The 17,940-nt window shown below is 49.8% G+C and overlaps 1 protein-coding gene and 1 long non-coding RNA gene across 2 annotated transcripts in view; one reads left to right on the top strand and one right to left on the bottom strand.

Annotated features, from left to right (window-relative positions):
- The window catches only part of LOC144152679 (uncharacterized), a 678,803-nt gene that overhangs the window by 87,531 nt on the left and 573,332 nt on the right, over window positions 1-17,940 (bottom strand). The window lies entirely within an intron of this gene.
- The window catches only part of LOC144152676 (uncharacterized), a 160,027-nt gene that overhangs the window by 19,977 nt on the left and 122,110 nt on the right, over window positions 1-17,940 (top strand). Inside the window, exon 2 of the mRNA XM_077684059.1 lies at window positions 6,405-8,347. Coding sequence (XP_077540185.1) covers window positions 8,285-8,347 — 63 coding nt within the window. The 5' untranslated portion in view covers window positions 6,405-8,284. The remainder of the gene's footprint in view (window positions 1-6,404; window positions 8,348-17,940) is intronic.

The following is a 17,940-nucleotide window of genomic DNA, read 5'->3' as shown; positions in this document are numbered from 1 at the left end:
GCGCTCGGTACCACCCCGAAGGCGGCTGCTGCTACCGTTTGTACGTGCACGGCGCGTGAAGACAATACCGCGGGCTTCTAACCATCCGAAGCAATGTGACCTGCCTATACTAATTACAGGGAAGCTGTTAAGCTCTAGCTCCTGCATGGATGCCCCGCATGCTTTGCCAATGTGCTCTTGACAGGGGCAATCTGCGCGAACGTAAACCATGGTGACGAGAGAGGTAGCGGCGATTAAGGTTTCGTAACACGAGGCTTTCAATTGCACTTGGCGTGCGATCGCAGGGCGGGGGGAGGGGGGACCGAATGGGGAAATATTTGTGAAAAAAATCGTTACAAGGATACAAGGCGCGTAATGACGTCATACCTAGGACGTCATAGATATGACGTCATAGGCGAGGCTTGTCTCCCTACGCGTCTGGGTGAAGGTCACCCGTCGCTTGCCGAGGAATTTTTTTTCTTGGTGTGTTTTGTTTCGAAAAAAAAAGCGCCAGTGGAGCGTGCTCGAGCCTAAACAGCTCTGCTGTTAAAATTAAGGCCACGGGTCTTGCAAAAATGTCGGAAACTCTGGGGCGTCAAAACAAGCCGTCCGCGCCAAAACCCGCGATTGTACCCAGCCTGCTCAGGCCTAACAGCGGGGTTCGTTTAGCGGTTGCTGAAAGAAATAGGAGGAGTGTTCCAAGTGAATGTAGATGGCGCTAGATGCGCACAGGAAGTGCAAGGCTCGTAGCCACAAGGGAATGGAAGATCGCGTTCAGGATATATTCATCCCATCCCCGGCGTGCGTATGCGTACAGTAAGGTACGCCAAAAAGCCACCCCGTTTCTTGGCCAATCCCCCACGTGGGTATGTTTCATCAGAAAATGTACAACAACAATAATAACGACTATAACACAAACTTCGAGTTTTATGTAGCGACGTCCTGTATTTTTGTCCTTTCCGATGCCAGTTCAGGCAAACTACGCTACTATACGATTAATTTTTTTTTAATGCAGAGCATTTCTTTAACTCACATGTAGCGTCCTCCGTCCGTCCGCAACAGCGAGCACCTGCACTATAAAAAAAAATGATAGTTATCGGCGCCTGGTTTCGATCCCACGACCCTGCGGGCGGAACGCAAGGTACATGGTGTTCTTCCCACTGCGCCACAAAGCCGACACAGAATCAAAGGCTACGAACGTGCCTTATATCCTTGACTCATTCAAACTACGTCAAGAAGCTGCTGATACAACGCATTCACTACCTGTGGGCGGAACGCGAGGTACATGGTGCTCTTCCCACTGCGCCACAAAACCGACACAGAATGAAAGGCTACGAACGCGCCTTATATCCTTGACTCAATCAAACTACGTCAAGAAGCTGCTGATACAACGCATTCACTACCACCAACTCCCCAAACACTAAACGTTAACGCAATACACCGACCCCCTATGCGACGCATTTACTCGAGTCCCCCTCACGGGGAGATGGGCCCATTTTTTTCTCCGCCACCTGGACTACGCGCTGTGATTAAGTATGTACATCATAACATATAATTTGTCCGCGAAATTTTATTCTTATCATCAACGAAGTTTTGGCCTAAGGAGAATTATTTCTGCTTCGGTAATCGTGGAGCCTAGATCATATGCCATCCTTAGCACTGACGGGTGCGTTTTATTTTTGCATATGCGGTGAGCCTCCGCGCGCACTAGCACACACGCAAGCACGCACAAAATTTGAAGACGGCTTTTAGTACTGTCAGGGTCCTTCAATGCTTTCAAGGACTCTGGTATTGCTAAGGGCGTTTTATGCCCAGAAACCAGTTCCGGTTAGCAAGGAATAAGGAATACCTCTTAGGGTTCCTGATTGCAGGTGGCGGTGTGTGTGCGTGTACATATACGACCTGATTACGCAATGTTCGAAGAGTGGACACACGGGGCGTTAAATTGGCAGAGCTCGATATCGCTATCATCGTCGCCATTCCCAATGCAAAACCCGCCGGGGGGTTCCGGGCGTGGCGAGATGTCTAAATTGACAAGTCCAGGTTGCCGCCAGTGGCAATCGTATTACGGATGAAACCCGACTGATCGTGGCGACGCAACGAGTTGCAGCTTAATGCAGTCCGCTTCCGGCTCCCCCCGCACGCGCTCTTATCGGCGGAACCACATCGCCATACCGGAAAGCTACTGACGAATTTATTACTAGTACGCCGCGATCGGAATTCCGCGTTATCTGCTCCTGTTCGCGCGCTCTTAGGGGGGTCCTGCTTGCCATACACCGAAGCAACGTGTGTCTAGGAAGCCTTTATTTTTCTTGGCCGCGGCTCTCGGGCGACCGCTCCCACATTAAGGCACGCCACCACCGACGCCCACCGCGCATTCGCGCGCGAGACGTTCTTCCCCAGCAGCGAGCGGAAAACGATTGCGCGCGGCCGCGCACGCGAAATTCGCGAGACGGGACTAAGCGAGTTGACCCGGCGTGTCCGGTTCGAATGATAAACGACCCGTCTCGCTCGTGCCGCCCTGCGCTTTTAAACTGGGCCGACCGAACGATCCCGTGAGGAGGGGTCGATTCTGTCCGCGAAGCGTCGCACGCACCCTTTTACGCTTATCGCGGCGGCGCCCCGTGCGCGCACTTGTGCGGAAATGAGACGAAACGTGTACGGCTACGCGGAGACATGACCACCACGTTTACGGTCCTCTGCACGCAGACGAAAAGCAAGTTCCGCCCTAAGCACGAACGCGCCAGGAGGCATGATTCTCAGCGACAGCTGCGCTATCTAGTTTTGAAGGGATAAGGCCTTTGTTTTTGTTTTCTTGTAATCGTAAGTGTCTCGCTGTTTGCCGCCTCTTGACAGGATCTTGCTTGGCACGGTGAAACACGCGTCCCTGCGTCAGCTGCAAAGCAGGCGCATGCGCAATAGCGAGCTGGCTGCAACGATTCTCTCTGCGCCGGCGCTCCTCGCATCTAGATTGTGCTTCCGCACGAGATTGCGGGTGCGATCCCCGGCCGCGGCGGCTGCTTTTCTGATGGAGGCGAAAAGCAAAAACGCCCGTGTGTACGAGATTTCGGCGCACGCTAAATATCTCCAGGTGGTCAAAATTAATCCTGAGCCCTCCACTACTGCGCGCCTAATCGCGTGCGTCGCGTCGGCGCGCTAAACCCTTCAATCAATCAAAGAGATTCTGCTTCCACGTGTTGCCCAGACGTGTATGCGGGAATTGTACATGAACGGGACAGGCTTGACATTGCTCGCGTTTATACAGTACAGCCGGACCCAAATGCATCAAATTTCTGGGCGCAGTGTGCGACTATTCTTAGAATTAAAGCTGAAAAAAGCTTATCAAAAGGTTAGGGTACATCGTTTGGCGTATTCTGTGAAGCGGGCACGTTAGTCCTCAAAGCTCCCGATTCCAGGTCAATCCTCCAGTTCTGTTGTTGTTCGAGATGGGAATAGCAACAAAGGGTGAGTTACGATTTCCCCTTTAGACGACTTCGTTGCCGTCTTCGCGGACAGTCCACCATGTGGAGTCCCGTTTCAATTCGAACAAGACTGCTTCGAGGAGACGGCATCAAAATCAGCAATGATGTAGGCTACCTTCCTGTCTTAACATATAAGTGACGCAAGCGCCACATTTTTGCGTAATAATGTTGTTACCAAAGCACTTGTTCTTTTATTGAACTGATTAGTATAATTTATTAGTGGTGAAAACGATTTTGCTTAAGTTTTAAATCACGTAATGTTTGTATTTATAACGGTAATTTTATTTACGAATCCTGCGGCTTGCGTTTTTCAACATGTCCGCTACGAGGTTGTCGTCTGCGTTCGTGTTGCGTTCGCGACCGCTGCGCCATACCAATTATTATCTTTTTAGACGTCTAGTTAGACTGCTGCGTAAGCTGTCTACCAAACTGTCCGCAAATTGAAACGTAGCCAAAGGCAACCACTTTTGTTCTGCCGCTGGTAATCTGTGCGGATAGCACTATAGATAGCGATTTGATTTTGGGCTACTACTGCGGAGACCCTAATTCAAATCCCATCCTATCACACGTGTTTTATGGCGAAAGTCTCAAGTCCTCCATTCTGCGAAAAAGCGTCGTCGTCGTTGTTGTTGCCCAGTCAAGGAAATGGCCTCCGCTGTAAGGAGTAAGTAATAAACACATGCGGGATCCGATGGGATCTAAGCTATAGAATCTCCACAGTTGAAGCCCGATGTTCTACCACTCTGCTATCTACGCATGCTGCAAGTGGTGGAAGAAATGTCGTTGCTGTTCTCCCCTGCTGGTACATACCCACTTAGGAGATTGGCCAGGAATCGGGAGCTTTGAGCAGCTAATGGGCCCGCTTCTCAAAATTCGCAAAACTATTGGGAACGCCCGAGTTGTAGAGTAGTGCGTGCTGCATGACACCTGATAGTGATGGCACGTGAGTAGAACAGGTGCCCACCAGCCGCGCTGAACATCGATTCTAGGAAAGCTGTGGCATGTGCCAGTCTGCTTGCTAATGTAATTCGCGCCGTAAGACGCAGAAACGAAAGCTATGACGAAGGCGCAAACTCGGGTGTAGCAGAAGAAAAGAAGCCAGTCGAAGGAATTCGCCCCAAAAACAAAGAAACGAAAGCGAAGACAGCAACGCAAAAACAGTGCAGCAGCAAAAGTTGTTAGGTATCGTTAGACTTACGCTTTCAACGCACGTAAGGATTAAGATTTCAGTGCCCTGAGGAATTTTTTATATGCTCTTTACGGTGGAGACAATTTTCTTGCCCGGACAACAACGGCGGGTTTTTTTTTTTTTTTTCAGAATGGGGCACTAAAACAACACCATATAAATATACCCACGTGCCAACGTGTACAAATATATCAAGCTGCGGGTGATTGGCCAAAAATGAATAAAACTGCCCGCTACGTGACAGGAATGCCTACTTGTTTGCTTGCTGCATTGTTCGGTAGCGGGGTTTATTTTACCGCTCCAAGACTTCACTGCCCTTTTGAACAAGGCGATGTCAACTGTTTCTTATCTTAGATATGGTAGCACAACAATAGAATTATCAGCAATAAACGCCAGCCAAAAAAAAAAAAAAAAAAAGCAGGATCTCATATGGCTGCCCAGAACCGTGAGTGCAGCAATAGAATACAGAATGCTCCCCCAGACTGACGAATAATTTCCACGAGTTGGTACGGTCCAGTGCGATGGCTTGTCCTCAAAACTCTGTTCCCCTCGGCATCCAACGCGCACTGAGGCTATGTTTTCCGTCCATAAAGCGTAATGGACATCAAGAGCGACTCCTGTGGGAAAGGCGCCCGTCCTTGCCGGCGTCGGTAAGGCTTAACGCTGCCCGTTGTTGGACAAGGGTCACTTAAAACAGGAGCAGAGCGCCGCCCGGGCCTGAGTAACAATTAAAGTAACGACGTTTATTTTAGAGGACCAAATGGGTCCTCGCTACGGCTGTCTAATATGAATACTTCTCTGAAGTGCGGTAACTCGAGGGAAGGAAGTGACACGCCCCTACCAGGAAGCCTTGATAATGAACCGCGAGTAACACAAGAGACGTTACGCCGAGGTTGAAACGGCTGCCGTTGTCGTTTGACGCAAGCCATTGCCGGCGAGATCTTCGGCTCTGTCTCATTACGTCCATGAGCACTCGGTGCGCCATCAACGGACGAAGCTCGGTGCTTCCGTTCTCGGCTGCCCAGTGAGCGGCAATGGCCTCGACGGCTTTGCGCCGTGGAACCTACGCGGTGCGAACATTTCACGCGGCTGGTGCCGTGAGAAGGAGGCGTAACCTCCACAAAGCGAGTCATTTTGATGCGCCCCCAGAGAGAACTCTCTTAATTGGAAGCGGCTTCCCACTTGTCGACGAACCAGGGAGTAAATTTCGCTTGCAGGATTCGTTTTAATGTCCACCGGGTGTATTCTGACGGCTCCAGTGTCGTTTAAGTCCTGGGACGTCGTCAACGCTCTTCTCCACGTATGTAATGTGGTAGAACGCACAGCTCTCCTTTATCTCCCGGCCTTAGTTTTTAGAGCGTAAGAGATGCAATGGCGAAGAGGAATGCATGCACGGCACTAAATGAGCCCCATTGTGTAAAGATGGCAAAACTCGTTCGTTTTCTGCCTCTTAAACGTCTGCTAGCCTCCGACTCATAACGGGCAGGCGAAAGGCGCGCTCTCTGGTGTGTGGAGGACGCACTACAGTCGTTCCTCGTTAGTGTGATCACTTAAGTTCCCTCCACAAAGCGTTTGCGAAGCGAGTGTTCTATTAAAGAGACTTAAATAAGTAGATTGCAATTTATCGACAATGCCGATAAATTGACAACAGACGTTTATTTGTTCAACCTGATGAGCGTTCTCCTTATGCGCGCTTTGTTTCGGCCATCCCCCTTCCCTCTTGACGCTAACGTTCGCTGTCCTCTCATCGGCTACAGGACGAAGACGGTGATTCGGGAGGAACGCCGCCCGATGCGAATGGACGAGGGTGAGCCGCCGGGCGCCGTTCGGAGCGGCAGCAGCGGACGGGCCCCGCAGCACGCCGAGCCCTAGAGGCAGGCAGCATTCCTCGGACCCGCAGTAGCGGCGGACACCCTTCGCCCGCCGCTGCTTCACCCACCGCCCAGCGACCCCGCCGACGAGCGCCGTCCGATGCACGAGTGCGGCATCGACACGCTCCCCGCCCCATCTGTGTTCTAACCGCTTCCAGTGAGTAGCTGCGGCAACTGCTCCGGTCACTCTGCCGCCCGAGCCTCCGGAACAGTTCTGCAGTGTCCGCGTGGGTCGTGCGGAATATCTCTGCACCGCGTCGTCAGTAAAGGCCTGTGAATAAGCGTTCGGAATCATCTCTAAGTGCAGCATCTCGGTTGGACGCACGTGATCCATGGCCTGCTTCGTGGATCGGCAAAGCCAACGGGAGTTTCCGCGGGGAAGCGGAATGACGACAGTGCGGTAGCCTGCCAAGTGAAGTGAAGGCTGCAACTGCGCTGGGCTTTCTCCACTTCCGGATCCGGAAGTCGCCGGACTTTGCTTCCTGACGGAAGCCGACCATTCGTTCTGTCTGGCAGTGCCCTGGTTCCCGTGTTTGATGCAGTGACAACCAACCGCGTACAGTCCAGGGCGTGTGTAGGACGTTGACGTTTTATCACATATCGTGGCCAGTTATCGCATCGACATTGGGCTCCGGACTTCCAGGCTGGACACAGGATGGTTCACGTCGTCGTCTTCGGGTCAAGCAATCAGCAATTTCAGCCGTTTTCAGCCAGTGCATGGAAATGCCATTTTGTTTGGTGTCAAGTGAAGGTCGCACATACGGTACAGGTGAAAAGAAGCAGTGTGTAGCGGCTTTAACGTGTCTGCCATCAGCACAAAACAAATAGAACATCAGAAAAAGCAGTAAGCTGAATTTGGAGTCATATCCTGGGGACTTTCCCAACAGAGCTTATATAATTTAGAGTCGCTGCGCCGTTTACAGCAAGTGACCTTCTTCAAGACTCTACCAACTGCCGATGTTCTAGTGACACCACGTGAGAATTTAAAGCGCCTCAAACACTGTCCTCAACGAAGCTTGCGAAATTTGTGCCAAAAGTGTGACTGCAGTTAGACCCTTAAAATTTATCCTATGTGACCCAGAGAACAGTTTGTGCACCACACCATCACTTAATTCCCGATGCAAGAAAGGGGGTGCGAGAGAAAAAAAGAACCGTTTCTCCTTTCGCGGGCTATTCAAAACAAAAACATAGCAGTGAAATGTGTATTTAGACCAGGAAGTGATATGTTGTGCCCAGGTGGTCGAAGCCCGAGTGCCTCATGTTCGGCTCAGCAAGTTCACGTTCCCAAATAGCGAATAAGGTGCGTAGGTTTCGTTGGTGCCCGGTACACCCCCAAGCCGTAATCAGCTTTCTTACATACCGCGCAAAGCCTTCCGGCAGCATCCCTTGTGCGCAGAGCGCGTTGTATTTAGCTGCGTACGCGGAGCGATAGTGTTCAGCTGCCGACGACCCACTCAGGGATAGGGACAAGCATGATGGATTGCGACCTAGCATGCACCGCGCGCTGACAAGCACGCCTGAAATCGATCGGGGACGTAAACGTAAAAACTGTGGCCGAGGTAAGGGAGCGAGCGAGCAACATCAAAATGTCGTCACGCATCAGGAGCCCGCGGTTCCCCGATTCCGTTCCCGGGCGCAGCAGCTGGAAGTGAAGGAACGCGGTCGCCCGGTGCGTGTGTGACGGCGTCATCGACGAGTGACCGACGAGCCCCCGTGGATACTGACGACGGCTGCTGAGCCCCGAGGGTGACCGTCGAACACACGTCATGGCGAGCGCCCAGGGACCGCCCAAGATGGATGACTTGCTCCAGAAACTGCGCCGCAGCATCGTAAGTCGCTTCCGCCGACGTGTCTTTCCCTTTTTTTGCCGGCTCTGTGAACGTTGCACGTTAGCAGTGTCTTGTTATTCCTGTCGTTTACTGGAGTGCACCGTGTGAAGCTCGAGAGTGCCCGGATATAGAAGTCGTTCCACGCGGTGATTGGATAATGTGTCTCTCTTTCTTTCCTTTTTTGCGCTGAAAAAGGCAATTCTCGGTGTCATTGAGGGTGTATATGCGCGAGTAAGTGATATATTTACTCGGAGAGGCTTAACTTAACTGTCCTGTAATAATTCGACGCATGAATGTGACAAACATTTAGCGGTAACAATAATATGTACGGAAGACATATTTTTTAATAGTTGAGATTACCAGGTCAGCTCAAAAGGATATGCATGCTCTAAATTCGGATGCATACGCTATTGGCTTAGGCAAGGCTCTACCGTTAAATCTGATTGGCACCTAAAGGGAACATAGCATGAGACAAGAAACAGTTTGCGTTTTAACACTGTAATTGTGTGATGGGGCTCTACAGAGTCAACATCATGGCTTAGCTTATTTGAGACAACGATGTGTGGCTATTATCAGCCATAGTGGATGTGTCCGGTAACTAGAAAGAGAGACAGAGAGAGGGAGAGTCTTTATTAAAGAGAAAATGCAGAGAGATTTGCTGACATGAGTTCGCCGACATGCTACTCTGCGGTAAAAAGAGACGAGGAAAATAGAGCTGCAACCGTTCTTAACTGCATCCGGTAACTATGTTACTAACTTGGCCCCATGCATGAACTGACGCAGGTTTCCACGTTCAAACTGTTTTCTTCGCATTTAAGCTTACTCTCGTCGTACAAGCTCTTTTGTATTCTCTTCAGCATTCTTGGTAGTTCCCGCGGCTTCCAGCTAGGTGATAAATCACAAAGAAAAAATGAGCGCAGTAGGCAGAAATAAGTTCGCGACTATCGTTGTACGCTTGCCTAACTGGCATTATATCCATTAAAAAATGGAAGTAAGTTTGGTAGTGTTTAAACATACTAAGAAGCACAGAATATTTACAGTTTACAGTAACTTGCGTACAGTTCGCCTCTTTGAGGTGATTCCCCTTCTGAAGGCCTGATGAGAGGGAGCTTAAAAAGGGTCCCCACTTTTAGTTCCGTTGCGGCCAATTCACCTTTGAGGACGTGTGCCTTGCAGCAATGAAGAGTTCTAGTTCTGTCGAACACCACATTAACTCACCTGAACGCGCTGTTTCGGACCAAGATGCGACAGACTCCATACCTATTGCCCATCTTGTTTTCTTTGTACATGACGATGAATTGGAGTGGTATAACGGGACGTCCAGCCATGCCCCACTGACGTCACAGATCAGCGTTTCGTTCTTTCGTGAAGGCTTCCGGCGTGAAACTTGGCTTACAAAACGCATCCTGTGTTCGTGGAAATGTTTACATGTACCGAACTGCATGCACACGCATGAGAGTCAGCAGAGTGGTCCAATAGAAACGGCTATTTCTACCCGCGACACAGAGCTTCGGTAATTCCCCCGTTGAAAGTTCTTCAAAACATTCTGTTAAGCTCTTCGTTGTGTTTAAAAGGGCTGTTATCTTCCCACCACTGTTCCGCACACTTAACTAGTCCGCTTTCGTTGCCTTGTTCAATTAGTGAGGGTACAGACAAGGGACATCAACAGCTAGTGAGTATTTTATTGTTCCTAGCATCTTCTTACACCTGGCGTGTTTCTAGGAGCTGCATCTCCTGGAAGCGACCAGAGCTTGGTCGCCTCCAGGGAAAGCCTATATAGCCTGGGGGAAAACATGGGGCATAGTAACAGCGTTTTAAAACGTGCTCTCAAACGCGTGCAAAAGCGGGTTAAAATGTACGGGCTGACGCCTCTCGGTGCATCCGAACAAACGCTGCAAAGCAGCGTAAAAGGAACGAAACACCAAAGTCGCCGCTGGCATTCCAGCAGAGGCACTGTCCCCCCTCCCTCAGCCGTCCTCCTCTTCTCCGGTCCGGTCCTAAAAACGATGATGGCAGCGACCTCGCCCAGCACGCGACGACCTGTCCGGCTGCGTGAGGAAGGCACCCTCTCAACGGCTTGCTTCGTCTTCTTTTCGTTCTCCCTTGCTCTATCGCCTTCTTTGCCGGAAAAGGACAAAGCAAAAAGGCGGCAGCCAAACCGCACCGCAATTGCCCTTAGTAAAGAGGAGGAATTTTCTAGCCGTATAATGACAGACATAAACCCGCAACAGAAAACCTGCCTCCCCTGCCCTCCCTTCCCCCTCCTTCCGCCTGTCCCCGCTGCGCCCTGGCCGTTCTCGTGTGACGACCAGCGGCTCAGTTTAGCTGTGACACCGACCGCTTCCAGAGGACCTCGCACATTCCGCGCAGACAAAGGATATGCGAACCCACGCCTGCCCTGCAACTTCGAATGGTTACTTTACCATGTTTTGCTGCCGTTCGCGCCAAAAAAAGAAAAATAAAGGCGGGAAATTTGATATAAAGGCGGCCATAAGCAATGAGCATATCTCGCGGCCAGAGTGTTGAATAAACATGCTCTCAATCTCCCTAGACGGGAAGCATTAATTTCGGATGGCCAGGAGGCCCGACGAGTGACTGTATCTCGCTAAAAAAATACAGAGACCATGGAGTCGCGTCGGGAATCTAGGTAAGATTAGGAAACGAGCTACGAGTAAGGGCGCAAAACAAACCCACTCTTCAAATAAGGCGCGACGTATAAAGCGAGTTGGAAACGCGAAAGCGTAGTCTTGGAAAGGGTTGCAGTAAGTTTCAAAGGAAACAGTATAAAGACAGGCGACGAAATAAAACAAAATAGTAGCGCACAGAACTACGCATCGAGTGTATTCTCCTGCGTTTGCGATGCTTTGCATGGCTGTTGAGAGCTCACAGGAAATAAATACGCGGCCTATCTAATAGCCGGCCGAAGGGGTCGCGCGGGTCTCCTTCACCGCCAAAGGCTGTTATCAGCCGGGCTGCTTGTCCGCCGGCGTCAGTTCCTTCCCCTCGCGCTGCTGGATATCTGGGGGGTATGAATCTTTGTCGAAGCCTCCAGCCCAACTTAATGTCTTCACGTTGGTTGAATACACAAGAAATGACGCCAGAAAAATCGCCGACGAAAGAAGCACCTTTGCGTAAGAGAGATACTTCGTCTATAATCGGGTGATGTTTGTCCAGTTGGCACTGAATACAGCTGTGACCTGTGCTCTTGGGCTTTGCAATTGAAATTCAAAGCGAAGTCGCAGTTCCTTGCAGTTGGAGAGCGCAGTGAAGGATGCACTGTGCATGCCTAGAACACCCAATGAAGTCGGTGGGCCATCGAGCTGCGTTCGAGATTTATGATGGCTTTACAGAGCGTTACGTAGATGCGCCGAGCTGACACACGTGATGCACGGGATGTTTTGCATGCTCAGATTAGATTATGCGCAGCCGGAGCTTTCGCTGCAATGCACGGAAGTGTGCAGAGGAAAAGTGTTGTGCTGTGTGCGAACATGTGGCTTTGTGCACATCCATTGGGCTAGGTGGCATTGCGTGAGAATTCCTTATAAAATAGGAAGACGAGATACCAACTTGGATGCCGAGAAAGGAAACTTAAAAGAGATAGCTTTAAGCGTAGCTCAGCGGATCGAAAGCCCGTAATTAATGAAGTAAAGACACTTGTCGTGGGTGACCGTTATATTTTTATATTTCCGTTTGACAAAGCAAGTCCGTATGATACGACTAGTATGATACGACTAGTATGAGCGTGTTGCCCCGGGCTTCAACATATGTGTACGCATTTCTCGACCAAGCGAATGAGGAGTCATGGACCAGTGGAAAAGAGTCGAACGGACCGACCACCGAAGCTACCAAAACCGCTGAACGTTGTCTCGCACTCACTAGCTGTAGCGAGCCGGGCCACGTAGCCTGGGAAACGTCAACAGCGTAAACAATGAAGGTTGACATCGCAACAATCCGCGAAATCCGTGTATGAAGCTTCAGTGAGACGCGCGTCGATCAGGGGTAAGCGAACGATGGTACACCGGAAAAGAAAGAGCACGTGTGACGTCATCGTGCGCCGCACCTGTGCAGTGTGGGAGTGCAGCGGGGCAGTAGCGGATGGCCTGTGTAAGTTTGTGCACGGCCTATGTGCTCAGCAAAGGTGTAGAGGTGGAGCTAACCGCTGAAGCCGTGGTGCGGTGTCTGTACTGTGACGCGTGGTGCTGCGGGCGTTAGTTCTGGTGTCGGCACGGTGGGGAAATGAGCATATGCGCGTTTGTGCACCTATAACCAGACTCCAAGCCTTCTTATTTTTTTCCCTCAGTTAAATAGCGACCGCGCTGAACTGACTCTGTTTGTGCCATTTAAACCTGCCGAACACATGTGTTCGCACCCTTCGACTCGAAATCACGGGTCAGCGCCTTTTCAACTGTTAATGTCTTTAATGTCTTGCTTTTAAATGCCTATTTTTGACCAATGTAACGTGGTTTTTTAGTTAAAAGAATAGTAATACTCCGGTTTATCTTGAACTTCTGGTTTGCCTCAAATATGCCGGATGTTTCATTTGCACTGAAAAAATCTCGAAAAACCTTGAACCGGGCCACAAGTGCTAATTCGGAAGGCTATTGTCTATGTTTGTTTCGTGTTTATGCTGTTTGTTAAGACAAAGATGCATGTTCACAAGGGCAAGGGGCCACGCGGGTGTTGACAACGGATTCAAAAATCGAAACCAAAAATCTCGCCTAGGTTTGTCAAGATAAACTTTGCATGTATGAACTGCTGCACGTTCCACGCACCCCGCTATAATACGCCAGCTTTAATTCGGTCATACCTTAACTTCAGCCTACGGGTTGATTGTTTCTATAGTGGCCGTCAAAGAATTGGGCTACGGGCCATCAATAACACATTCCTTGGTACTTTCCGTCCACGCAGGCAACAATGCTACTTTCTCGATTGAAGTCCTTTGTGTTCTCGAACTAGAACACAAGTGGGAAATGTCCAAATAACCCCGCGAAAAGGACAAATATAGATCGTAAAAGGGGAAAAAAAGCATCGACATAGTAAGAATTCGTGACTATTGTTTGCAGTTTCCATTGCCACAATAGAAGCACTGCATGAATAACGGTCACCAGTGGGCTCGCGACAGAAAAATAGACGCCTCGCGACAGACAGTTATAGTGTTCAGGGCGAATTAGGGCTGTCAGCGGACGTCTCCTTTAAAGTCAGGAAAGGATGGCCTGCTCTTGGAGGTGTCTGATATTACGTTCCAACCTTTGTGCTGTCATAGACACATATTGTTCTTTCTCTTCAGCCTCGGCGTCCTTAAACAATGTGTGTCATCTTTGAGGAGGGTGCGCGTGGACGTCGCGATGGGCCCGGTGGAAAGCAAGGGAGGTGGCGCGTTCTTTGGTCGCCCAGTGCTTTGCACAATGCCGGAGCGCGGTCTTGAAGCGACGCGACTTGACATTCGGCGGAAGGTTGTCATTTCAGACCGCGTGCATGAGGGCGATAAGGTGGCACACATACCGAGTGGCGAATAAACCTTGGGAACTGGCACAACGCTATCCGAAGTTTGTTTACCTTTTTCTAGCGCGTTTCTTTTTTTCTTTTTTTTTTCAGGGGATATGTTTATATGCCACGGCATTCAGTTTGTCTAAAAATGCTAAAATTATAAAGTCTCCACTGCTGTTGATGCAGAGCCGCCACAACACAATGAATAAGGCGAACCTGTTATCGGCAGTTACTTTGGATGTTGCTTCCTCCATCCCGACGACTCATTGCGAGCAAGTTTTTCCGGATGTTGACACTGCTAACTGCTGTCTCTTTGTACGAAAAACCGGAACCTTACGATTACGAATGAATTCCTTCTTATTATGCAATAGATGTTAAATTAGCACCACGTGCGCCAGATTTTAAGACGCAGCTCAGCAGGCAACCGCAAATTAATTTATACTTCATGAAGACGGCGCGTAAGACAGCGGCTGAAATACTATACCCGGGAAGAAGTTAAAAACGGCAATAGCTCATGTACGGTATCACTCCGCCTAAGCGAAGGACCCGGATGTCAACGGGCGCGCGCGTATTCAAAAGAGATTGATATGAATGAGTGATATCGCCTGCCTTTTCTCACATTGTTTGTGTCGCTGCAGTAGCTTATAAGTATATTAAGTTCAGAAATCACGGAAAAGGTTCATGTCATGTTCAAGATATTTCCGGTAACGCGCTACTTGCACCGCGCGGAGTAACATCCGGTTGCGGTGATGAGGCACAGCGGTAACTTCCGTTGTCGTTCTTAACCTGTACCGGAGGCATAGCTGACAACAGGCTAATCTCAACCACACACACGCAACTTTACAGGTGCGCCCATGAATTTCTCTAATGAACATCACTTTGTTGCTTCGCCACGCTATCCGAGACAACGCTCTGCGTGGGAAACTTCTGTCCTTACTTCGTCCCACGGTGAAGTGATTCCGAGACGAGTTGTTCGCGTGTCTTCCCCGTCTTCCACGGCACACGGCAGACTTTTGCTCGCTACCATGATGACAGGCCATCGGAGTTTGGGATATATGCTGCCCTGGCAGCCACTGACTTCGCAAAGCGAATAATAACACTCCTTCGTACTGCTGCGATCCACGACGCGAGGAATCCGGAAGTTATTCCACGGGGCGCCTTTCTGCCCCTGCACCACGTCGTTAAGAAATTCCTCCGGAACAGAGAGAAGCTGCGTGCTTCCGAGATGGCCTCTGTCATCGCTTCGCTCACTCGAGAGAAGATGGCGCCACTGAAGAGTTGTTTCGGCACCACACATCGCTGGGAAGGAGCGCCAAAAGAAAATAACGCAAAAATAATTTGGAAGGCAAAGGGGGGGGGGGGGGGTTTCATTGCCTTTTGTTCGACCGGGCAGCGGTGCTACAATACGACTTCGTGCGCTAGCTCTTGTCGGTCGTAACACGGGAAGCCATTGTGCCCGGGGATTAATAACGGTGGCGGGGAGCGGTAAGAGCAGGAGGGCAACGTCGACTCCTCAGTGGCCTCGCACGCTGGACAATGCGTCGTTCTGGTGGTGCCCAAAGCTTCGCTGCCCTGTTCGCCGTGCATGTGATCGCGCGTGCTTTCGTGTACTTGGGAAGGGGAACGGTGGAGCTGAAACGGATGAACGGTTGTAATAAGATTGACGCTGTTGGGGGCACGGCGTCATTAACGCTGTCTCCAGAAATAAGGACAACAGTGAAAAAAACAAAACAAAACAAAACAAAGAAAACACAGCATGTTCCGAGTTGGCAAACCAGCGTGATATACATAGAGAGAACGAGAGAGAGAGAGAGAGAGAGAGAGAGAGAGAGAGAGAGAGAGAGAGAGAGAGAGAGAGAGAGAGAGAGAGAGAGAGAGAGAGAGAGAGAGAGAGAGAGAGAGAGAGGAGGAGGAGGAGGGGTGAAAATTTGCAAGCATTTGCATCGTTAGCAGTAACGCAATGACCGTTGGAAGCTTTACACGATTTTTCTAGAAACAATGGTGGATGTTAGTGTGAGGAAGAGAGAATTTTTACATCGTTGCGCACGCAGGGAGACGATGCAGAACAACACCATGAAAATGTTTAATGAACACTCAAGTTATTTTATGTCAACGGGCATTCTATCGCAAAAAAAAAAGAAGTAATGCTTGCAGCCCACAGCGGCGAATCTAGGGGGTCGAAACACTCGCTCAAAGTGCTCTTCTCCATTCCTGCATCTACTTAAACGCCTCTCTTTGTGAAATCAAATACTTTACTTCGCCCTCAAGCCCGTCATAGATAACATGAGTGTGTGATCTCGGGCTGTTTTTTTTTTTTTTTTTTTCTGGGGGGGGGGGGGGGGGGAGCAGCAATTAAAAGCATTAAACATTGTAAGTTCGCAGAACATCGCCTTCTGCACGCGGTAGAGCAAGTTTCACGCTGTTTTCTGGAGGTAGAGAGAGCAACAACTTTAGGGAGCATGAACATTAGAGACTAATTTTCGGTGACAGCTGTCAAGCCGAGCCTAAAGGGTATAAAGCCGAGTATGGATCCGAGTATAACACTCGGTCTCTAGTGCGTCCTTTGGTAAATGTCATTCGCGTTTGCCGACTCACTATGCCTGAGTTACATTTTAAGCCAGTACGCTCGTCGGAAGAGCCCCTAAATTGGCACGTTTGACAGGGTTTTAGAGTCGGCGTGCATTCACGCGTCGGCTCGCTTGCGCGTTGCCGAGCTACCTTCGGCAAACATAGCAACTGCTGGGATTAGCTGCGTGCCTCTCCAGAATTCCCCCTTTTTGCGACAGAAAATACAAAAAAATGTGGAGCCCAGTGGCTGCGTTGCGAATATTAAAGGCGCTGTCATACAAGGTTGATATAGCAAGTGGCACAGACACCTGACTAATTGTAATTATTGTGCTTCTGCTGTGATATAAGCGCCCTAGCCCGCTTAGATGATGGCTTATTTATTTCATTTGGGGTGGCTTTGTGTGCTTTGGGTATACGTTTCTGCTGTGATATAAGCACCCTAGCCCGCTTAGATGATGGCTGGCTGTGCTGACTAGGAAACGGACATACGCTTCCCGCGTATGTCTGGCTGTGCTGACTAGGAAACGGACATACGCTTCCCGCATGTCAGCAAAGGGTTGGCTGAGGCCGCCCCGGTGAGCATTTACGTGCGTTATTTCCTAGAATTGCGTTGTTTCATCCATTTTAGGTCCGTTTTGGCTGTTATTTATTTCATTTGGGGTGGCTTTGTATGCTTTGGGTATACGTTTCTGCTGTGATATAAGCACCCTAGCCCGCTTAGATGATGGCTGGCTGTGCTGACTAGGAAACGGACATACGCTTCCCGCAAGTCAGCAAGGGGTTGGCTGAGGCCGCCCCGGTGAGCATTTACGTGCGTTATTTCCTAGAATTGCGTTGTTTCATCCATTTTAGGTCCGTTTTGGCTGTTATTTATTTCATTTGGGGTGGCTTTGTATGCTTTGGGTATACGTTTCTGCTGTGATATAAGCACCCTAGCCCGCTTAGATGATGGCTGGCTGTGCTGACTAGGAAACGGACATACGCTTCCCGAGTTTATGGCACTTGCTTATTCTGTGGGCCAGACCACAAAATAATGTTCAGCTTTATTCTGTGGACTGAACCGCAGGGTAATATTCTGTTTTGATCCCCTCATTAAAACGCCACGCTCGACGGCACCCGTGGCGCAAGGGTAGAGTTTGTGGTTTTGACGCTAACCGCCTGGATTCGAGTCCAAGGAGTTGAGGAGCGTTTTTTTTTTTTTTTTTCATAGCAATTTTGTTTTGCTGTAACATTGTTCTACGTCGATTCTACGCATTATTTATGTAAACAATAGTGGAATTGTAGCTTTTAGTTCACTTTAGATGAATAAGGCACAGCTACAACGTCACACGGTCCACGGAATAAACCTGAACATTACCGTGTGGTATGGGCCCCAGAACGAAGCTGCACATTATCCTGTGGTCTGGTCCACGGAATTAAGCACTAGTTGCCTGTCCCCTGCTCTTTGCATAGCTCTTGGGGATATGCCAGGATGCCACCTTAATGACACGTCTTAAGACACGAAATTTCGGCTGCATAAATTGGCACCGCAAGAAGGC

The sequence above is a fragment of the Haemaphysalis longicornis genome, unplaced genomic scaffold, assembly GCF_048455015.1.
Source record: "Haemaphysalis longicornis isolate Haplotype H1 unplaced genomic scaffold, Haemaphysalis longicornis Haplotype H1 scaffold_9, whole genome shotgun sequence".
Taxonomy (NCBI): Eukaryota; Metazoa; Arthropoda; class Arachnida; order Ixodida; family Ixodidae; genus Haemaphysalis; species Haemaphysalis longicornis.
The sequence above is the reverse complement of the archived record's forward strand: the minus strand, read 5'-3'. Positions and strand labels throughout refer to the sequence as shown.